This window comes from Bufo gargarizans, chromosome 6 (assembly GCF_014858855.1).
Source record: "Bufo gargarizans isolate SCDJY-AF-19 chromosome 6, ASM1485885v1, whole genome shotgun sequence".
In the NCBI taxonomy this organism is placed as follows: domain Eukaryota; kingdom Metazoa; phylum Chordata; class Amphibia; order Anura; family Bufonidae; genus Bufo; species Bufo gargarizans.
Genome location: NC_058085.1, coordinates 138,940,434 through 138,964,729, shown reverse-complemented (window position 1 = coordinate 138,964,729; position 24,296 = coordinate 138,940,434). Strand labels below are relative to the sequence as shown.

Genomic DNA, 24,296 nt, shown 5'->3' with positions numbered 1-24,296 from the left:
ATTTTCAAATGGCTCAGGAAGTAGTTGTATTTCTAGAGAACATAATGTTTGTGAGATCGAATCTCTTTACTCCCTTAGAAAGGGAAAGTAAAAGAAGCTGCTCAGAGATACCAGTACGCCATGAAGAAGTTTCCTCGGGAGGGCTTTGGAGAAGATTTAAAGACTTTTCGAGAACTGAAGGTGTCACTTCTACTCAACCTGTCCCGATGTCGTCGGAAGATGAACGTAAGTGTTGTTCTTCATACCATAAAACTTACAACTTGTGTTCTACAAAAAGTAGAATTAGTCACTAAAATTACTAATTTACTGCATTGCTAGCAAATCCATAAATGGTACAGTGCCTGGTTGGAATTTGGAATAATAAGGGCAGAGACTTGTGGTGGTCAGTGTGCCAGCTGATAATTTGAATTTACTATGGTCAAGTAATTATTTTATCCCCTTCAAATGCAGAAGGTTTACCCCCTTAAAGGGGTTGTCCAGGTTCAGAGCTGTACCCGGACATACCCATATTTTCACCCAGGCAGCCCCCCTAATGCTAGCATCGGAGCATCTCATGCGCCGATGCGCTCCCTTGCCCTGCGCTAGGTCGCCCAGGGAACGGGCTCTATTGTTTACAACAACACACTGCCGGGCGGAAACTTCCACCCGGCAGTGTGTTCGTGACGTCACCAACTCTGATGGGTGTGTTTTAGTGCTGCCCTAGCAGATTTACTGCTTAGGGCAGTGCTAAAGCCCTCCCATCAGTGCCGGTGACGTCACCGGGCTTCCTGGCAGTCCCATGGAGAGCCCAGTTCGTCACCGGAACTCTTGAAAATGCCTTTGTCCTGCACGATTTAGTGCAGGGCAAAGGAGAGCATCGGTGCATGAACTGCTCCAATGCTCAAGTCAGGGGGCTTCCTGGGTGAAAATGGAGGTATGTCCCGGTTCAGCTCTGAACCCGGACAACCCCTTTAACGTGTTATGCCATGATTGTCATGTACTATATGATGTCTGATTTTACATCAATCTCTGTCTAACAAAGAACCAGCCCTGTACCTCACATGGATCCAGATATCTCACTGTCCATTGTTCTGCTAGATCTTCAGCCTGGCAGCTCAGAGACATGTGCTTTCTGCTGAAGCTCTCTCCCTGTAACTGCCACAGCTTCTAACAGAACATATGGCTGGTGGCAGTTGAAGACTTAAATTGAGCACGTTCAACCAGCTTAGGGCTCTTTCACACTTGCGTTCTTTTCTTCAGGCATAGAGTTCCGTCGTCGGGGCTCTATGCCGGAAGAATCCTGATCAGTTTTATCCTTATGCATTCTGAATGGAGTGAAATCCGTTCAGGATGTCTTCAGTTCCGGAACGTAAAGTTTTTTGGCCGGAGAAAATACCGCAGCATGCTGCGCTTTTTGCTCCGGCCAAAAATCCTGAAGACTTGCCGCAAGGCCGGATCCTGAATTAATGCCCATTGAAAGGCATTGATCCGGATCCGGCCTTAAGCTAAACGTCGTTTCGGCGCATTGCCGGATCCGACGTTTAGCTTTTTCTGAATGGTTACCATGGCTGCCGGGACGCTAAAGTCCTGGCAGCCATGGTAAAATGTAGCGGGGAGCGGGGGAGCAGCATACTTACCGTCCGTGCGGCTCCCGGGGCGCTCCAGAGTGACGTCAGGGCGCTCCACGCACATAGATGACGTGATCGCATGGCACGTCATCCATGCGGATGGGGCGCTCTGACGTCACTCTGGAGCGCCCCGGGAGCAGCGCGGACTGTAAGTATACCGCTCCCCGCTCCTACTATGGCAACCAGGACTTTAATAGCGTCCTGGGTGCCATAGTAACACTGAAAGCATTTTAAAGACGGATCCGCCTCCCTCCTTATCCTTGACTTGTCCCCACTGTGTATTAGCGCTCTGTTAGATGCTGCTTGGCTGAGCTATGTGTCTCTCTCAGCTGGTTCTGTGTCCATAAGACGCAGAGACAGCTGATTGTAATGGTGAAGCAGGAAGCCGTCCTCTCACCACTTCACCATTCACCTAAGCAGCCGGCTCTCTCCAGGAGCTGCAAGATGTACTGTCACACATCGTAGAAGGAGCAGTGCCGGCTGGGAGTCAACTGTGTGACAGGCAGTGCAGCTCGAGGCGTGGGGGGAAGCATGTGACTGTCGACAAACCAGTTTACATGACTTGTTTGTAAAGTGAGCAAATGGAGCAGAATAGGTAATACAACTATATTAGATATATGTTAGTATGGCCAGGGCATGTTTAATGGAACATAAAAGTTTAATCCCGGAAAACCACTTTAAAGAAGCACTACCACAAAAATATTTATTTTCTGTTCCATTAGAAAGGTGCATAATGTAATGTAGTGAAGGTAGTTATAACCTCCCTGCTGATCCTTAGCTGTATTATGTGACCAGCACACTGCATTTCCAATTGACACAGGACATGAAGTCAGTTTCTCTATTCATTCCTATGATACTGATATTCAGGCTCCCATAGGAATACATATAGAAACTGTCTATATAAACATAAGATGCTGTGTTATTTGGAGAGTTAATGTTGGTCACATGACACAGCTGAGGATTAGAAGGGAGGTTGTACCTTCACTACAGATTACTCATGTACCTTTGTAACAGGTCAGAGAATAAACATTTTTGTGGAAGTGCTTCTTTGAAAAAAAGGTTAATCAGTAAGTTTTGTATACCCCAAAATGGTGCCATTAAACACTACAACATGTCCCGCAAAAAAAATGCGCACTCATATGGCTGCGTCGGAAAAATAAAGGCGACAATCCCAAAAATTCAAAAAAAAAATTGCCTTAATATTCATACCAAGGGAAGGGGTTAACCATAAATCCTACTGATACACTCCAGTCTCATTTGACTAATAAATTGCTATAACCAATATGAAATAAAGGATTTTCATATATTCCCAAAAAAGTACTGTCAATAGTCTACTTGAATCCAGTAGTTGCTATTAATCTTGCTTGCATCTGATAGTAACTTTAAAGAGGACCTGTCACCACTCCTGACATGCCTATTTTAATGGCTACATGCATTCCCCATGTAATAACAATTCTGGAGCATCTATTCTTATGTCTGTATGTTGTGCCATCGCTTTATTATTTGTACTAGAAGTTATGAATGAATTGCTAGCAGTCTGCAGTAAGGGTACAGAGGGGAGGTAACCAGTTGGGGTGTGTCTCTGCACAGTCTGAAAATGGTAGCACTGATTGGATAGAGTGAGTCTGTGCAGAGACACCCCCCGAACTGGTTACCACCCATGTGTACCCTTACTGCAGAATGACAGCAATTCATTCATAACTTCTAGTAGGAATAATAAAGGAATGGCACAACATACAGACATAAGAATAGATGCTCCAGAATGGTTATTACATGGGGGATGCATAAAACTATTAAAACAGGAATGTCAGGAGTGGTGACAGGTCCTCTTTAACCCCTTAAGGACTCTGCTCTATTTCACCTTCTGGACTTGGCCATTCTTTGCAAATCTGACCAGTGTCACTTTAAGTGCTGATAACTTTAAAACGCTTTGACTTATCCAGGCCATTCTAAGCTTTTTTTGTTACATATTGTACTTCATAACACTGGTAAAATGAAGTAAAAAAACCCAACATTTTTATTTATAAAAAAAATACCAAATATAAAAAAATAAATTAAAAATACCAAATTTACAAGTTTCAATTTCTCTACTTCTATAATACATAGTAATACCTCCAAAAATAGTTATTACTTTACATTCCCCATATGTCTACTTCATGTTTGGATCATTTTGGGAATTATATTTTATTTTTTGGGGATGTTACAAGGCTTAGAAGTTTAAAAGCAAATCTTGAAATTTTTCAGAAATTTTCAAAAACCCAATTTTTTGGGGGACCAGTTCAGGTCTGAAGTCACTTTTCGAGGCTTACATAATAGAAACCACCCAAAATTGACCCCATTCTATAAACTACACCCCTCAAGGTATTCAAAACTGATTTTTATAAACTTTGTTAACCCTTTAGGTGTTCCACAAGAATTAATGGAAAATAGAGATACAATTTCAAAATTTCCCTTTTTTGGCAGATTTTCCATTTTAGTAATAATTTAGTATTCGTATTTTCCGCTTTATAAGACGCACTTTTCCCCCCTCCAAAGTGGAGGGAAAAAGTTAGTGCGTCTTATAAAACGAATGTGGCCCAAATGTGTAACTTAATGCAGCTCAGGAGCTCTCACTAACTGCTCCTGAGCTGCCATAAAACAATGGGAGAACGGGCGGGAGGACGGGCTGGCGGGCAGCACTCACGGTACCTTTTAGTGAAGCCGCCAGCCCGTGCATACATTACGGCACTAAGCAGAGGCTGGCTGTTTCACTGATGACCAAGTGCTGCGCCCGATTTCCTCCATGTGAGCTGGTCCTGGAGTGTCCAGACCGGTACCATAACTGTCTGCAGGCTGGCGGCATCTCTGTATGCCATGTAGTGCCGCCAGCCTGCTGTATCCAAGTACAGGTCCTGACACTTTCTCCTCCTCTCCAGACCCCCCCCCCCCCCCCCCACACACACACACACTTTCTCCTCTTCCCCCCAGGCAGGCAGTTTCTCTTCTCCCCCAGGCAGTTTCTCCTCTCCCCCTGGGCAGTTTCTACTCACCCCTACTCTACTTGTCCGGTGCTGATTGGTGGTGAGTCCTGCTCCCCCTTCCTCCACCAATCAGCTACCGGTATACTGTTCAGTGCCACATGACATACCCCAACCCCCCTCTGGGTACCATAGATTGCTTTCTAAGTCCCAAGGTGAGGACATCTTAAGGCAATTTATGGTACCATAATTAAAAACTGTGTGCCAAATATGACTTTAACCCCCATCATCCATAGAAATCCACCCATATACTGCAGTACATGGGTGAATTTCTATGGATGTGGGGGGTTATAGTCACATTTAAAATAAACACTTCTGTAATAGTCATGTGTCTATATTAAATATGACTACAACCCCCCTCATCCATAGAAATCCACCCATGTACTGCAATATATGGGTGGATTCCTATGGATGAGGGGGGTTATAGTCATATTTAATATAGACACATGACTATTACAGAACAGTGTTTATTTTAAATATGACTATAACCCCCCACATCCATAGGAATCCACCCATATTTTTTAGTTCAAATTATTTTTTTCTCCAGTTTCCTCCTGGGTGAAAACTGGGTGCGTCTTATAAAGCGAAAAATACGGTAATACTGCTATTTTACCAGGGACGTGGCCTTGATTTGTTGGATCGGAGTCTGAGGCATTGTATGTTGAGTCTAGTTTCAACTGATGATGTGCCAGATAAGACCATTGTATGTTGAAATTATTGTATCCTGAGGCCATTGTATCTTGAGGGACCACTGTATATACAAACTCTTACCAAAGCCACACAATCACCCAACACTATGAATATTACATAAAAGAAACAAAATAGAAAACCCATTCTGATACTGTATTTTAGTGTCAATTTATTACTTATAGGATAAAGAATGTAAGTTTTTAGACATTTTAGCTAAATAAAATCAAGAAAAGTGTCCCAATACACACTGTTAAGGAGTTAAAATGGACTTGTGTGTTTTGATGAAGTTACCTTTCAGATATGGATCATGAGCAGCAGCTTTGCACATCATGTATGGTTAGCTAGTACCATTTTTCTTATTTTGTGATGTGGTCTCATGAAAGTGCTAAAGGATAGTGACAAAAAATAAGAACTACAACTCATCCTGCAAAAACAGTCATGGAAATAAATGTTTGTTAGGGCTTTTAACAAGTTTACAAAATAGTCATCTCTGACTTTTTTGATCATTATATGAATGATCTGTTATTTTTGTCCTTCCCTCTATGTGATGTGATGTCCTTCCCTCTTGTTATTCAGATTATTATAATCTCTTTTTTATCATCGTCTTTCTTTGCTTTCCTCGTGTGCAGTGATTTTCTGCTGGTTATTCTTTTTTGCTGTACGCCAAACTGTTATGGAAAAACATTGACATCACAACACTGTTTGATGTTGCAGGACTTTGGAATGGCAGAGGAATTTGCTACCAAGGCATTGGAATTGAAACCAAAGTCATATGAGGCGTTCTATGCTCGAGCAAGGGCCAAACGGAGCAGCAGGTAAGACTAAACTGGATCCATCCCAATAATATAAAATCCCTGTGCACGCAGCAATCTACAAATGCTTCAAAATTGCCAAATGAGGTGAAAAATATTTTTTTTAAAATACAGACAGTTAGGTCTTGGTGATTCTGATGTGATAAAGCCTCCCCTGCATTCCTAAGTCAAAAGGGTATGTCATAATTCATACAGTATACCTAAAAAAAATACAACAGATTGCAAGTGCAAAGTAGCAACGATTACACATATATGTTCCCACCACTAGCTATGTTAGGTCCAGCTCCACACTGTCCAACATATCTTATATATGTTCCCGATCATTGCCCACTTGTAAGCTGCCCTTACATACTTTAATGATTGGGATTGTTACTATTGTCTGTGTCGTTCGTCTTCATGCAGCTTCCTCGTTCATTGGCAATACATTCCTGTTTATACCGGATAATGTGTTGCCAACAAAGTTGGATTTTAGGTTCCACATAAAAGATGCAATCACCCAACAAACAAGGTGTTTGTTGTGTGAACAGCGGCACTGATACACAGGGCAATTATCAGGAACAAGGGTATGTACAAATGTTCATCCCCATAATTATCATCTCTAGCCCATGTAAAAGGGCCCTTTCTCTGATGAAATATATGTTCAAGCTTTTTTTTACTTATGTCTTAATAAATTGTTTTATATTCACATTTAAAGACAATTTACAGAAGCCTTGGAAGACCTGAATGAAGCAATCCAGCTCTGCCCAAACAATCGAGAGATCCAGCGGCTTCTTATGAGAGTGGAAGAGGAATGCAGGCAAGTCCAACAAGAGGAAGAGGTCCAGGAGCTTCAAGATGAACCAGAGGCAGAAGTACAAAATGAAGACATAGATTCTAACCAGGAAGACATCTATGAGGAAGAGTACCTGGAACAGGACTTAGACAGTGTTCCTGTAGGATTGCAGAGTGAAGTAAGACAATGTCAGGGCCTTCCAGGCTTGCAAAGTCCTCCACAGTCTCCTGCTCATCGGGATTCTAGCTATATGTCAGGCTCGCACCAAGTATTTGACTTTCGATCAAACAGCTCTGTTGGCTCTCCTACACGGCAAGGTTATCAATCCACATCTCCATCCCTCTCTCCAACACACCAGAACTCTCACTATCGTCCTAGTCCTCCCCAAACATCTCCTGCTCATCAGAGTTCTTCCTACCGCTTTAGTCCACCTCCTGTAGGAGGTCAGGTCATGGACTACCCTAGCCCACCACCCTCGCCATTAAGACGGGCCCCTCAGTATAGAGCTAGCCCTCCTAGCGAAAGTATTGGTATGTATAGACAACAGTCTGGTTCTCCAGTTAGGTATCAGCAAGAGCCATGTGTTAGTCAGCATCCTGGAAGACCAAAGTCTCCACTGTCTAAGATATCTCAGCGGTCTTTCCAAATGTCACAGCTTCCCACTGCAGTTCCACAACCTGCACACAGATTACAGCCAGCTAAGGCACAAATTGTACGTAGCAACCAACCCAGTTCTTCAGTACACTCTAGTGCAGTAATTTCTGGAGGTACATATGGACAGGTGGCACATGGTATGGCTAGTAAATACCAGACATCATCTGGAGAGATGAGTCAAAGCCGATTAGTATATCAAGCCTCCCTTGGTGGTCTTATAGCTGATGGACGTCCAATGCAGCATGTGCAGGCCAGTTTGAGTGCAGGAGCCATTTGCCAGCATGGTGGAATTGCCAAGGAAGACATACCCCAGCGGCCAACTTCAGCCTATCGAGGTGGCATGAGATATAACCAGACTCCTCAAATTGGCCGTAGTCAGTCTGCATCATATTATCCAGTATGTCACACCAAGCTGGATCTTGAGCGCCAGCAAAGCCAACTAGGTTCCCCAGAAGTTTCCCATCTTATAAGAAGGCCTGTGAGTATTAATCCTGCAGAAATCAAGCCTCACCCACCTACTCCAAGACCACTATTACACTCACAAAGTGTAGGACTTCGTTTTTCTCCATCTAGCAACAGTATTTCATCCTCTTCCAACCTGTCTGCCACTTTCCGACCATCTGCATCCATACAACAGATGGAGATCCCACTTAAGCCAGCATATGAAAGACTCTGTGATGAGTTATCTCCTGTATCCCCACCCCAAGGAGGTTACCCTAGTGAGCCAACACGCTCTAGGACCACCCCCTTTATGGGTATAATTGACAAGACAGCACGGACTCAACAGTATCCCCACCACCATCAGCAGAGTCGGACATGGGCTGTCTCCTCTGTTGATACTGTTCTCAGTCCTACATCTCCTGGCATCATGCCCCAACAAGAATCCTTCAGTCCCCCTTCCTCTATCAGCAACATCGCCTTTTATAACAAAACCAACAATGCACAGAATGGGCATCTGCTTGAAGACGACTACTACGGTCCGCATGGTGTGCTGGCTAATGGCTCTCGAGGGGACATATTGGAGAGAGTCACACAGGCCTCCTCCTATCCTGATGTCAAGGTGGCCAGAACACTGCCTGTTGCACAGGCTTACCAGGACAACCTGTACAGGCAACTGTCTCGGGACTCTCGGCAGGGCCAGACTTCGCCCATCAAACCAAAGAGACCCTTCGTGGAGTCTAATGTGTAGGACAATATAGTTTCCCATCCCTGTTCCCTTTTTTCCGATACAACTCTTTTCCTTCGCTATATGAATACCTCCCTAAAAAAAAACTGGTAATTGAGCAACTTTTCTTAAAGGTTTCAGACTCCTCTCCCAGTCCCTGTAGTGTTCTCCTCTGACCCATCCCATTGGGTAGAGCTGGTCTTTTAGTACTTTAGGTTGTGCTATGTTTAGCAATGAACAGTTTGGGTCCCCAGACTATGTTTATGGACACTTTGTCTGCTTTCCCAACCTCCCAAGTTAATTTGGGATTTTATATTTCAATTTCAAGTAATTGCACTTAAGTCACTAGGATATTCCTGCAGACCTGGGCCCCTCTAATCCTAGTTGGAGTGAGACCATGTTTTCTTCATACTTTAGCAGGCAGTATGCTTCAGGCTTGCTTATAACCCTGCACGTTGGGAACATGGAAAAACAAAGGCCACATGCGGCACAATAAGGATCTGGAAATCAGTAAACAAAGGGCTCTATACATTGTAACATTAAACTTACATGTCATTGCTCCACAACAGACTTTTAACTATATGTCTACATGTAGTGTGATTTTTTTTATTTTTATGATGTTATTACTGGGTCTGGTTCTTGCATCACAAACCCCAGTCTTTCTAATTGGTGTCTGTGTAAGAAATGTAGACAAATGTGATATCTTGTGACATAGACTAAATGGTGATGGAGCAAATCATGCGGACAAGTCTGTACTCACAAAGGAACAGAAAGAGGACAGCGCTGGGCGCTATATAGCGTAGTATAGTTGAGATGCACCAAAGGATGTTACTTGCAGCTTAAATTATATTGCACTCACATTGTAGGGTTGTGATAAGCCACAACCAAATTCTGTAATACTGTGACACGTCGGGAGGCCACTTTATAGTTTGCCTTGACATATGTACACTGTACACATAAGACTATTGTTGGAAGGACTGGCCAACACTCTAATGTATATGGGGAGCTCCCGACTCTTCCCCAAGAGATGATGTTGGGGGAAAGAAGGATCGGCGTATTGAATTTCAATACCCTATTCTTTTATTCTTCCTAGTAAAAAGTCACTGCCAGAAGGTTCTGGAATTAGCTTTGTCCTCTCTCCCCATTGAAAACACACACACACGGCTTAGCCAAGTGTGTATGGGGAAGTCAGGAGACATAGCTTTTGAAAGTATGGGAACCTTTAGGTCAGGGTCATACACCTCTGTTAAAATGGAGAGCATTCTCCTCCTACAAGATCAAATCTAACAGGTAAGAGAGAGGAACAGTGTTCATTTTATACCTCACCTACCTGTTGTGTTTGTTCAGTCTTTGGCCACATTCAGATGCCCATGGCCACATTTTAGTGACCTTATCAGTCACAAGATTTGGACGCCCTGTGGTTCAAGTGAACCAACTTGCATAGAACCCTATGTTGATCTACGTTTGGTTTACTATAACCATGCAGGGGTAATGGGTCTTGTGGATGCTAAAATGTAGCTGCAGCCTAAGACTATGTTCAGATCAGTGTCAGGACCTCCTTCACACAGTTTGTCAAAAATAGTGGAGAGAAAAGTCCTATATGCGAAAAAAAACACCTCCCACGTGGAAACCTAACGGATCCCATTATAGTTAATGGGATCTGTTAGGCGCTGTTCCTGTCAATCATGTGCCGAATCCAGAACTTCCATTATTTTCATTCCCATAACTGAGCAGAAGAACGGAAATAAATAGTGCTGGAAGCACCTTAAGCCAGGAGAAATCCCAGTTGACCAGTATAAATTTACCTACAGTTAGACACACGATTTCCTGAATCACAAAATTCAGTCTGTCACAAAAGCACAGTGTAACAAAGGACAATAATACTATCTAAATTACTTGCAAAATTTAGATTTTGGTGTCCTCAGAAGAATACTGAATATGGTGTGCTGATGTTTAGTGACAGCTCCTTTTTTCTACTTCTAGACTTTGACTAAAATATTTTTGAAAGGAAGGGGTTTGTGAAACAAGATCCAGGACGTCACCAGCAGTCTGGTGTCCTAGGACAGGTAAACATGGTCTAGACAGACAGATGGAGTGGATTATTTTACTGGTAAATAATCTGCCCAGACCTGATGCATAAACCAAGGGATGAAAGAGCCACATGCGGCCATCTTCATGACACAGATACAGCTCCAGCCCCAACATGGTTTTCAGCTTGGAAGCATCAGTTTTCTCAGGTGTCTAGTTACCTTTCCACAGACAGCAGCAGGTTATCCTAAGCGTTCTTGGTTGCCTGCAATCAGAGGTTCAACAAGAAGGGCTTACGTGTTCTGAGGCATCTTTACTGCAGGGCCACAATTTGATGACACTTTCTACCAGAAGGAAGACCTAAGAATAAAACCACTTCAGTTCCATGATATTTTAGGACAAGTCTAATTTCCATACACCATAAAGAAATTAGTGGGGGGTAGGTTGTATTCAGTAATTGTATGTTAAAAAAGGGGACGTACCAAAGCATTATCAGGAAAATTTGTCTGCAAATGCTGACATTTTTATTGTTCTTCCACAAGTATTGGCATTTTTCTACACAGTTGCAGTGAACATTTTTGCAAAAGTGAATAACCATATTGGTTATCACTTTTGACTCCTTAGTGACCATCAATGCACCTTTTTACGGTGGTCACTAAGGGGCCTTAGAGTATGCCGCCTTTTTACAGTGGCCTTGTGTATGCGCTGCATGGGTATCCTGTGCAGCGGAGAGTGAGGGCACAGTCCCGATTGGCAGAAGTGGTCATTTACACTGTTCAAGCCCTTAGATGCCACAGTCAATAGCGAGCGTGGTATCTAAGTGGTTACAGAGGGAGCGGACTCCCTCTGTCTCTCATTGGCATAAATGAAATTGTGGGGTGCCAATGTCTGTGCACAGCACATGCAAAATTTAGAACATAAAAACGAAGTCACTATATTGCTGTTTTTTCTTCTATCCCCGCCCACCAGAAAGAGGTAATAAATGTTAATCAGTAAGTTATGGGTACCCCAAAATGATGCCGCAAAAAAAGCCCTCATACGGCTGCATTGATGGAAAAATAAAAAAGTTATAGCTCTTGGAATGTGATGATGAAAAATTAGCTTAAGGCCCAAAACAGGCCAAATTAAAGGGGTTCTCCGGGCTTTTAATATTGATAATGACATATCCTCAGAATAGGTCATCAATATCAGATCAGCAGGGACCCGACACCCCCGCCAATCAGCTGTTTGAAGAGAAGGCGCGCGCCGTGCCAACGCTGTCACCTCTTCACTGTTTACCTTCTCGCCGTCGCCTCTGCAGCGGTGAGCAGGTGTAATTACACGCAAGCCGTCCCATTCCTTTCAATGGGACTGATCGCTCCTATTGAAATTAATGGGACGGTTAGGTGTAATTACACCTGCTCACCGCTGCAGAGGTGACGGCAGGAAGGTAAACCGTGTAGAGGAGGCAGCGCTGGCACGGCGCGCGCCTCCTCTTCAAACAGCTGATCGGCGGGGGTACCGGGTGTCAGACCCCTGCCGATCTGATATTGATGACCTATCCTGAGGATAGGTCATCAATATTAAAAGCCCGGAGAACCCCTTTAATTTTGCTTTACTAATACATTTATGGTAGTAAATAGTTTTCTAATTAAGACAGTAGTAGGGCATGCAGTCCTTATTAAAGGGTGGTCTGCCACACACAATGGAAACCTGCTTTGGTGGCCATACAACACTACATGTCCCTTACAGCATGGGAAATGTCTGTCTGGCACCAGCCTCCACTTGCAGTATCAGCTTTTTGCTGGGGATGCCGGGAGCTGGCCCCAATCTGAATGGGGTTGTCTATAATTTAAATGACACTATTATTTATAAGCAACAGTGGAGGTGTATAATTAGGGCTGATTCACATGAGCGTGCTCAGGCCAGGAGAGGCGATCTGTGTGTTGGCTGTATCTCCCAGACCGGCTACCGCTCCCCTGATTCAAACTAACTGCATCATACTGATTTATGATACAGTCAGTTCCTACCTGATTACAGATCTCTTGTACTGAACTCACATGACCATGAGCACAGTACAATAGACCAGGAATACGATCTGAACTATGATGCAGTCAGTTTGGGTCAGGGAAGACACGGTCTGTGAGATGCAGCTGACAAACAGACCATGTTTCCCGGACCGAGCACGATCAAGAGAATCAATCTTCGTGAATCGATTCAATTGGGGAGTCAAAATCACAACAATAAGTTCATGTTCTTACAGCACAGTGATCTCCCAGGGAGGGATAGAACGTCTTTGTACTGCTCTCAGAAGACATCTTGGAGAATGGAATGATACTGGCGAATGTTTTTCTTAAATGAGCAGTTTGTCCTGGCCATAAAAACATCCAGCTATAAAAAGTATTTACCCCCTCCTCAATACTATCAAGTCCCAAAAAATGGCAGATGTGTCTGACGATACACTTCACTTTTCACCGATTGCCTAGCAAATCTCATATTCCATTTTACTGGCTTTCAGAGATACCTATACATACCTGTGTATTAAAACCCCTTGAATTACGGTGTTTTCGTTGTCCACCTGCGCTCTGTACAGTATTATAATGTATTGGCTCCGATGAGAGACTTTGCATAATAACTTCATAAATTAATTACTACTGTAAAAACCATTTCCCGAACTCGCTCCATAAAGTATTCAAAGTATTATGTGAATAGTCTTCGGATGTTACATCTTTATTCGATTCGCTCATCCCTATCCACAATTAAAGAGGGTGGCCAGGACTAGAAAAAATGGCTTCTTCCTTCCAAAAACAGCACTAGTCCACAGGTTGGGTATGGTATTGCAGCTCAGCGCCATTCACTTACAGTAAATACAAATTTGCTGATTGTTGTCAGCAGTAGAATCTGCAGACATCAAAGGAAATATGTTTTATACTTTGGTGCGTTCCCTGATGCATACAATTCTAGACTGTAAAAGCTGTTCTCTTTAAATAAACAGGTGCCAGGGAAGGTACCCAGACAGCGCATAGGTTTCCGTGCCATATTGCTATTGGGTAGTATTGGCCCTCACTATACAGTAACTCAGAGTTCACAGTTCAGGGATTTTCATGGTTGTTGCAGGGTCCTTTTTATGTAATTCCTTCAGTAATTTACTGAATTCAAAACTGCACCCAGCTTCTGCTTGTGACACCCATGCCGAGGGTAGACATGATTTACTTGACATAGGAAAATAAGTTGCCTTCATGGTAGGCACATGGCGCTCCACACAAGGTCCATGACACAATGTTTCATTTTACTTCTAGTTATCTTTCTAATTCTCCCAGGCTACGCCACCCCCAACACTCCACCCCTTGCCCTTTCTCTCTGCACACCCCTTTTGCCTTCTTCTCCATGCTGCGTCTGTATTGCACACATAAAAAAAAAACCTGAAGGAACCTTGTGAGGGGTGTGGGGCATCCTTCCCACGGCCTTCTCAACCCCAATTCAGAAGGACTCCTCTCTGTACAGTGTATTTATTCAATGCATGGTCCGTTCTCTTAACAATATACGGAACACAACCATTGTTTAATATATATGTATATAAAATACATATATATATATATTGTGCAGTGCTCAGGTCACGGGGTTATTTGCATCTTTAAGATTTTTCTTCCTTTAAGCTTTTTTTTTTCATTTTGTCTGTTAGTTTTTTTAATTTTATGCAGTGACCCCCCCCTTTCTCTCCCAGACTCCAGAGGGGGAGCACCGATTTGAGCACTGAACTTGTAAATACGAGTAAAATGGGGGAAAAAAATGAAGAAAAATATTTCTGTTCCATTTTATTTCTGTTCATTTGTTGATAACCCCCTTTTGCTTCCAGAATGTCCTGCAATGCAGAGCAGTCACTGATGGCAAAGGAGGGGGGAGGTGCACTCCAGGTGCTAGGTATCGAAATACCCACTTTATCCTCCCTCGACACTTCTGGGGTTTTATTTTTTGTTTTCTCAGTTACACTGTATTTGCTTGCTCTGTTTTTTCTCGTCTGTACATGTGAGATGTGAGATAGATGTGAAAAGTCTTTCCTACCCTCCCCCCAAATTCACCTTCTCTATACAGACTTTAATTGTAAATTTAATAAGAAAACTGTATGAGGCAAAGAGAAAATGTACTTATTTATAAATGGTTAATTACACTTGAAAACTACTATCCGAGTCTGTCGTAATTGTCAGGAAATGATGAAGAACGGATTGGACATATTGTTCACGAGTTCAAATACTTGCAAGAAGCCTTGAGCAAACCTGTAAAAATTGATATCAGGGATGGGGGGGAAGGGGGTCTTCACCCCTGATCATGGTACTTGTAGGCAGTGCTCTGTCAGTGGAGGGGTGCAGGATGCCTCTAGTCATATTCCAGGTGAGTGAACGCTTTAAAAATAATATTATATAGAAAACCGATTAGAGATTTTTCAAATTTGAAGGACCTTTCATGGATTTTTTTTTTTAGTTTAATTAAATAACTTTCCTTCGGGGGCCTGTTTTTTTTTTTTTTTTTAAATATCACTTGTACGCTCCGCTGTGCCCCACTGCTGTTTTCCCGCCCAGTATGTTCAAATTAAGCATCGGTACAGGGAGGAGGAGACTCCAGGGTTTCTCAATGGGCGTCTCCTTCTCCCTGGCTGTAGCGCTGTCCAATCACAGCAGAGAGTGTCGCAGCCAGGGAGAAGGTGAGCTTTTTTTTTCTCCCTGGCTGTGACTCTCTCCGCTGTGATTGGACCGCAGCACAGCCAGGGAGAAGGAGACGCCCATTGAGAAACCCTGGAGTCTCCTCCTCCCTGTACCGATGCTCAGTATTAACATACTGAGCGGGAAAACTACAGGAGCGGTATTTAAAAAAAACAGGCAGGGTGGCAGCATCAGGAAAGGTATTTATCTAAACAAAAAAAATAAAATCCATGAAAGGTCCTCTTTAAGATAACTACTACAAACTTAAAGGGGTTGTCCCAAGAAAAATATTCAACGGTTTTCACAACAGCACCTGTATCTGAATATTTTTGTAATTGCATGTTAAAAATTAAAAATTTATTATAGCTACTGAGTTATTTACTGAAATCTGTGTGTATAGCACAGCCACCACCATTTCCCTTTTTCTGATTTCCCTGTCCCGCTCGCTGTGATGAAAGCACATGTTCAGTGTCATCCTTCCACTGCTACTAGCTGCAGCAGAAAGTGCACACCCCCTAAGCTGACAGCTTGAAATAAATCTAGCAGAACAACTGGAGCAATGAATGGGGAGATCTCTGGATCCATGTGAGGTACAGCGCTGGTTCTAACTTTGTTAGAAAGATGTAATGTACTAGATTATGTATGATTTAACATTATTCATGGGATAACCGCTTTAAGACTGATAATGTATATCACTGTTATGTAACATCTGATTGCCGATGTCTAGGAGGGTTCTGTTCACCTGTCATTTTTAGTTCATGTTCAGCATCTACGTGGGGAAAGTTCCTATCACGCATAGTGAATGTATTCATAATCCGCCATGCACCCATTGTATGCCAAGAGTGTAACTACAAGTGTAACCTGCTATACATTCCTATACAGAGGACGACAAAAAAAGTATCCTGCTTGGTAGAGCTATCCTACTACATGTCCATGCAGTAGTAAAGGTCAGAGTTACATGTCAGGGAATACTCCCAACTAGAGATGAGCAAGCTTCGAATGCTACGTCCAAAGTCGCTTCGCTCAAAACTTCGGATTAATACTGTAGGGAGATCCTTTTCTGTACAGCATTAAAATGTATGGGCTCAGATGAGCCGAAGTTAGTTGTTTGCGAAGTCGCGCATGAGTTCGTTGGATAACTTCGGTAGTTGATTTTTAAAGTGGAAAACTACTTTAAAACCGAATTAAGAGTTTCTTTGCTTCCCCGTTTATTTCTATGAAATGCTCAGTCAAATCTGCTTCCAAGAAGTTAACATGTCACTTCTCAAGCGCTTTTCAAATCAGTTACTGGAAAAAAAAAAAACTCTACCATCTCACACTGTGTGCACAAGGTGGGGTTTTTAACAGTTAAGTCAATGGGAACACTGTTGGTGAATTTCGAAGCTGAATACGCACATTTTACATGGGCTGATGGAGTAGCTGATTGTGGAGAAGGAAGCGTTCCTTCCTGACAGTCGGCTGCTTATTCAGTGAAGGCGACTGCTGCATTTACACGCTATTACGATCCCTCGTGCCCATACAGAATCATTGTGTCTGGGCAGCAGATCACTGTTTAGACCGCATGATCTGCTGCCCAGAAACGATGATTGATGTGCCAGCACAAACGACAGGACCACCCAATGAACGAGCGTTTTGCACATTTAGACAGCCAGATTATCCGGAACAAGCCTTTGCAGGAACGCTCCCGATAATTTGGATGATTATTGGTTCGTCTAAATCCACCCATACCCTGTGGCAAGTGCTCCGAGAAAACTGAAGAGTGAACAAGCTGAGAGCAGAAGAAAACCACAGTTATGGCATCTGACCACTGAAATCTTTTTTTATATTGATAACATTTATTTGACCCTTTAGTCCACACTATGCAGAATGATCATTCCCAAACATTTTTCTCCTAAAACTGTATTTCATCCCAGCCAAGAAAAGGAACAGTCCATCACGTATCATGGCTTTTTTTATTTTATTTATATTTTTTTGATTACCTTTGTTTTGTCATAGATGCAGGATAAGGAAAAACCTCAGAAGTGTCTGATCAGGCACGGTACAGTCAGATCCCACTGACTGTAATATAGTGCATCAGGTTTCCTTCATGGGGCCTGGCATTTTACTGGACAAAATAGTGCGGCATGCTGCATTATATTGTCTGGCATTTTTTTATCAGATCTGTGATGGAAGATCTTAATGGTTATGAACACAGTCTGCAAAGCATGAAATTTATTAAAACAGCACTTCTTCAGAACTTCTCAATTACTGGGTATAGATGCAGATATCTTAGAGGTTAAAGAGGTGTTCTATTTACACAAAAAACTACCACCACCAGCATTATTATAAGTCAGATGATGAAGTGCATTTTGACTCCTCCACCGTGTGTGATATGTGACCAGCACCCTCTGTTTACATCCCAGTGCAAGACTCATGGGGAGTGTCTGTAGCATCAAGTCTCTGCCTCTCCTTCCCCTCCCATCTTGGACGTCACAGATCCAAGCCTGCAGGAAAAAGCATCGTTGCTGACATCACATCTACAGGGTAATGGCCCAGGAGAATGAGCAGAACACCACCTTCAGAGGCAAGGTCACTGATGATGTGTCTATAGAGCAGAGCCTTGCTGTGCCTCAGATGTAGGCGTGATGTCATCGGGATAGGGAACCAACACAGAGGAAAATGTCATATGACCACGAAAGAGTGCAGGAAAACGGGGCACTACAGATAATCACTATTAGTAAGGCTACTTTCACACTCGGAACTGCCCACCGGATCCGCTGATTTGGATGTGACTGAAAGCATTTGTGAGACGGATCCGTCTCTCAAATGCTTTCAGTCACATCCATGCTACGGTTTTATCTTTTGCCTGATCAGTCAAAACGACTGAACTGAAGACATCCTGAACGGATTGCTCTCCATTCAGAATGCATTAGGATAAAACTGATCAGTTCTTTTCCTGTATAGAGCCCCTGTGATGGAACTCTATGCCGGAAAAGAAAACCGCCAGTGTGAAAGTACCCTAAGTGATAACGTGTTGTTTCCTGTCAATTGATGCTGAAAATTGCAAAACCGAAATAACCCTTTAATGAAAACAAGTGACAATGTGTGTAGAAAGGGTATTTTCTCCTGCTTTAGTTTTACCAGGGATGTTCTGGTCTATTTTCATAGGATTCACTTATCAATCGTCCACTCACTACTTAAGTTCGAGGTTAACCTATGAGTGATCATAAGATCTCCACATGCATACAGCACCTCAGCAATACATGGCAGAGAAAGTCTGAACAAATACCAGGTGTAATTTGGTGCAGATGTCATGCCAAAAAGCGGCTGGCAGCACTTAGTTTATAGCCACGACTGCACCAAGAAAGGACAGGTCCTTTCTTGGAGTGATTTTTAGATGGACGCTGCTGAAATAGAGTTTTTTTTTTAACCTGCCCATTGTCGCAACTGCAGCGGTGAGCAGGTGTGTTGACAACGCCGCTGTCCCATTCCCTTCAAATGGGACGGCTCCTTCCTCTTCAAGTGAATGCTGCTTTCTTTTCAAACACCTGATTGGCAGGGGTGCTGAGAGCTGCCGGAACCCCTGCTGCACCCCCCAAATGGTAATAAACAGATGGACCTATTTTGTCAATTCATTCATAAACTTTTAGCAGGAATAACAGAGGAATGACAACATAGATATATAGCAATGATGATCCATGATTGTTAGTTCATATGAGGAATTCAATTAGTTACTAATTCAAACATGGCAGAAGGTCCTCTTTAATGCCCCGCTGTTTCCAGGGCTGCTGCTCCGGTCCTCACCACTGACCTCTTGTGCTGTATACAGCTGAGGCCAGCGATTGTCTGCAGCCCCATGACCGCTGCGGCTTGTACAGACAGACCAGAGGTGAGGACCGGAAATGATGGGGTATTCACTGGTGTGACTATATGTTCTTTAATTTTAACACACTTGGGAGCTTTTCATATATAGACAACCCCTCTAAGGCTCTGTCCTCACTAGTATTATCCATGACAGATCCTAATATCACTCACTTACAATAGGCCCATCAGTTTTGTGTCCTTTTTACTGGGCAGAACAGAAATTATCCCCTTTCTGTTCCTCCAGAGCAATGGAAACCTGATAGAACCAAGTCGTGACATAGGGTGTGACATACTTCTATTGCCTTTTGTTGCCTTTATAAGTCAGACGCAGCTAATAGAGCATAGCTGTCATGGATAACATGGTGGGGGCTCATGATCACGAACATAAGGGCTCTGTGTGGTCCGCAATGCACGGGTACAGGCCATGTACACTCCGATGGGGATCCCATGCAAGACAATGGGATGCAGACCATTGCCTTGAATGAGTCTGCAATTCGAAAGACATGTCTTATCTTTTGCGGTGCGTAGGTACAGACCCGAAAGTACTTCGAAGTGTTTCCATAGGCTTCAGATTCGCACCACTATTCCAAAAAAGATAAGACATGTCCTATCTGCAGCTGTATCTTGCGGATCGCTGACTCATTCCAGTCAATTGGTCTACATCAGCAGCAGAGTGCCGCTGGCAGGTGCCCATATTTTGTGAACCCGCCGTTTGCGGTCTGCAACACGGGCACAGAGCTCTTACGTTCGTGGGCATGAGCCCTTAAAGGAGAGGGACTGGTGTGCAGCACATTAGCAACAGGAAATCAGCCACTCCCAGATGTGCTTCACTACTGACATTGCAGTTTCCTACTACAGAGACAGGTACCTGTGCTTTACAGACACTTTAGATCTCACATTATGCAATCAAATTTAAACCGGGCTTAGGCTATGTTCACATCAGCATTAGGAACAGCCTGCTGGAGTTCACCATATCTGGCATAGCTGGATAAGGCCTCATGCACACAAACGTATTTTGTTTCCGTGTCCGTTCCAGGATTCGGACCCATTAATTTCAATGGGTCTGCAAAAAATGTGGACAGCACACCGTGTGCTGTCTGCGTCAGTATGTCCGTTCCGTAGCCCCACAAATTTATTTTTTTTTTAAATATCCTATTGTCCGTTTTGTGGACAGGGATAGGCATTGTTACAATGGATCAGCAAAAAAAACTAATGACGTACGCATGTCATCAGTTTTTTTTTGCGAAACGCAAAACACATACGGTCATGTGCATGTAGCCTAATGCTGGGAACCACCAGATCCCCACTGACTACAATGGGATCAGACAGGGATCTGGCCGCTTACCGGCATAAATGCAGGCTTTCGGTAGGACAAAAGGTCTTGCATGGGATCCCCATCGGATCCTATTGTAGTCAGTGGGGATCTGGTGGTTCCAGCATTATCCGGCTATGACAGATACGAGAACTCCAGCAGGCTGACCTCTTGACCGGATTTCTAAATGCTGATGTGAACGTAGCCTAAGCCCGATAGATGGGAAAGTTTTTATTTTATTGCATAATGTGAGATATAAAAAGTGTCTGTAAAGCAGGAAACAGCAATGTCAGCGGTTCTCTAAGGCTATAACTGAAGTAGCTTACTTTACTAGTGAGGCAGATCTGGGAGCGGCTGCTTTCCTGTCTGGTATCATCAGGTTCCTGTACAGAACATTATGGGGGGAGATTTATCAAAACTGCTGTAAAGGAAAACTGGCTTAGTTGCCCATACCAACCAAAGGAGCTGTGAAAAATAAAATGAGGTATCTGATTGGTTGCTATGGGCAACTAAGCCAGTTCTACTTTACACCAGTTTTGGTGTTCAGAGGAGAAGCTCATCTTGGCAGCACAGAACATGTAGTACCGCACCGCACTGTACTGTACTGTGGAGAGGCGCTACAGCCAGCCAATGAACCAGTGAAATGCCCACATTGATTGGCAGGATCTTCCAGTCACACAGATCAGGACTGTTCCTGGCACTAGATATTGAATGAAAGACTGTGCATACAGTAACTAAATATACAAAACATAAGAATATACATACGTATAATCAATGCACTCAACACAGGAGCCTTGCCAGCTATACATTTATTATCACAAATCCAGTGTATACATTTGGCACAAATAATTAAGACAGAGAATAAGTCACTGCTCCAGCAGGGGCTGCATTACATGATCAGGTTTCACTTCACTGTATTTCAATAAGAGCAAGCTGGAAACCGACTGAGGTCATCTACGAACAGTCCGTATGCCACTTTTAGGCGTAAAAATAAAAGCCACGTTTTGCAACACAACATTTCCATGCCGTCCTTGACACTGGGGAGTGGTGGGGGCATGGCAGGGGACGGGCCATCAGCCCTGGCAAGTTCACGAACATTTACACCAGGAAACTGACCTAAATGATGCTTGACGCCTACTGTAGTCGGGGGCTGGAGTAGACTTCACATAGAGCGCAGACTGGTGGAGGATGCGCCTGATTTATGACAAGGCCTGCACCTAGTCACAAATTAGGCGCATCCTCCAGCAGCGCAGGCGGTCACAAATGACCCCCAATTCTTCAGTGTAGTATTCTAGATGTCTTATCTAGATGTAATGGGGCAGATTACACAGAGAATATGCCACATTTATTACAGTGGCAGATGATAAACTGACAGTCTAGTCCATGTTGATACCACCTCTTGCTATAGAGCAGAATTTTGTTGGATAAGGGGGGCGTTTCTTAGACTTTTAATAAATGTCAGTGTTTAGGCACAAATGACCCCAAAAAACTAGCGTATTTTTATTAGTAAATTTCCTACATTGCATCTTAAGCCACACCCCTTTCCGGTCGGCTACTCCACTTGTCAGAGAAGACAAGAAAATGTCTCACTTAATAAATGTGGTGCAAAGCTGGTACATCTGTTCGTCTTTTTTAACACATTTTGACTAGAAAATTTCCCCATATACGTCTTACGGCTGGATACAATGATAACAGAGGCGCTTGCTTTTTGGTGGGTTGATGTGAACTCACACAAACCTTCTAAATAAAGTCCTCTTCCTTTAATGAATCCCTTTAAATTCTAAAAGACAGGAGGGTCTGTATCAAGCAGACAGCGCCATGCCATGGACATTCAATGGTTATCCGCGCTGCCAGTATAGCCGTCTGATGACACAGACACACAAGCTTGTGGGACGGTGTTAGGTGCTGACTATGTGGTAGGGTTGGATATGGATACTTCTACTGACCTTTAATAATATAACATAATATAATATTCAGTGGAGATATGGGCTATTACACCGTAAACATTGACCACTTTGAAGGAGGCTAGGACCATCTGCCCTCCTTCCAATATTTAGTTAAAGGCGATGTACACCTTCAGGGGCATTTTTTTATTACATTTTACTCATTTTGGCCTAAAAATCTTTTTTTTTTTCTATTGCTCTTTATTAAACCCATTTTCAACAGTTTTCATTCTAGAGGTACATTTCTGTCTATCTGCAGAGCATCTTACTTTCAGTTTTCCGAATTCCTAAAAGCTCATAAACACTCATTTAAGCCATAATCTTGTCAGTTTGATAAGAATTTAGCTCTGAGCTGTTAGGAATTCAGTGTAAAGCTGAAAGTTAGATACTCATAAGCTAGACTGAAACTTAAAGGGGTTGTCCGGGTTCAGAGGTGAACCCGGACATACCCTTATTTTCACTCAGACAGCCCCCCTGAGGCTAGAATCTGAGCATCTCATGCTCCGATGCGCTCCCTTGCCCTGCTTTTGTTTTCAATAACACACTGCCGGGCGGAAACTTCCGCCAGCAGTGTGTTCGGTGATGTCATCGGCTCTGAGGGGCGGGCTTTAGCGCTGCCCTAGCCGTTTTACTGGCTAGGGCAGAGCTAAATCCCGCCTATCAGTGCTGGTGACGTCACCGGAGTTCCTGGCAGCCCCATGGAGAGCCCTGGTATGTCACCGGATCTCCAAAAAATGCCTTTGCCCTGCGCAATTTAGCGCAGGGCAAAGGAGAGCATCGGAGCATGAACTGCTCTGATGCTCATGTCAGGGGGGCTGCCGGGGTGAAAATGGAGGGTTGTCCGGGTTCAGCTCTGAACCCGGACAACCCCTTTAACCCTGTAGAACAAAAACTGTTGACAATTTTAAATAAAGACCAGATTTAAAAAAAAAAATTGCCCCAAAATGAGTAAAATGCGATCACGCAAAATTGTCACCAAAGGTGTTCACAGCCTTTAAGGCAATTGGCCCTTGTGTACTTACTACAGATTGTGCATACGCTGACAGCCATCATTACTGAGCACAGGAACCCGTAATTCCCTATGAGAGGTAGTGGCTCAACAAAATCACCTGTATATTCTGTGCTTGTAGTGTGGCTAACAGGATAATGCAAGCTGGGTATCCTGACTCATTTTGGTGGAAGTACACAGTAACAGTGCCTGCACAAAAACAAAAATCACTGTAACAGCAGCTACAACTCCCCGTATTCCCTAATAGATGCAGGTTGGGAGTTGTAGTTTCACCATTGCACACCAATGATGTACATACTGGTCAATGTGGTTACCAGGTTCCACAATAACCACATTTTAAAATATGGCACTATACAGACACAAATGTCAAATATAAATTATGTCTAGCTGTAAATTCCCTTTTACTTGCCACGACCAAGGCTGTGATGGCTAACCTCCGGCACTCCAGCTGTGGTAAAACTACAACTCTCAAGATACACACTGGCTTGGCTGTTCTCAGAACGCCACAGAAATGAATGGAGCATGCTGGGAGTCATAGTTTCACAGCAGCTGGAGTGCCGGAGGTTAGCCATAAGGTGTCTGTGCTTCTCGAGATGAACATATAGCAGCATTATTCATGTACTCCAGCCACAAGAGGTGGAAATGCTGCATATAATCCTCTAGAAGCATTTACAATTACCCCAAGCATTGCGGTTTTGCCTGTGTCATCTCACAGCAGCTCTAGAGAGGAGTACAGAATTACTAATATGTGGCATTTAAAGCGTTGGC

The 24,296-nt window shown here is 43.4% G+C and overlaps 1 protein-coding gene across 7 annotated transcripts in view; it reads left to right on the top strand.

The window, feature by feature from the left end:
- The window catches only part of TANC2 (tetratricopeptide repeat, ankyrin repeat and coiled-coil containing 2), a 479,564-nt gene extending 467,710 nt beyond the window's left edge, over positions 1 to 11,854 (top strand). For all 7 annotated transcript variants that reach the window (XM_044297175.1, XM_044297173.1, XM_044297174.1 and 4 more), the window contains 3 exons: positions 79 to 225; positions 6,029 to 6,129; positions 6,821 to 11,854. In XM_044297175.1, coding sequence (XP_044153110.1) covers positions 79 to 225; positions 6,029 to 6,129; positions 6,821 to 8,741 — 2,169 coding nt within the window. In that variant the 3' untranslated portion in view covers positions 8,742 to 11,854. The remainder of the gene's footprint in view (positions 1 to 78; positions 226 to 6,028; positions 6,130 to 6,820) is intronic.
- Positions 11,855 to 24,296: the final 12,442 nt, after the last annotated feature.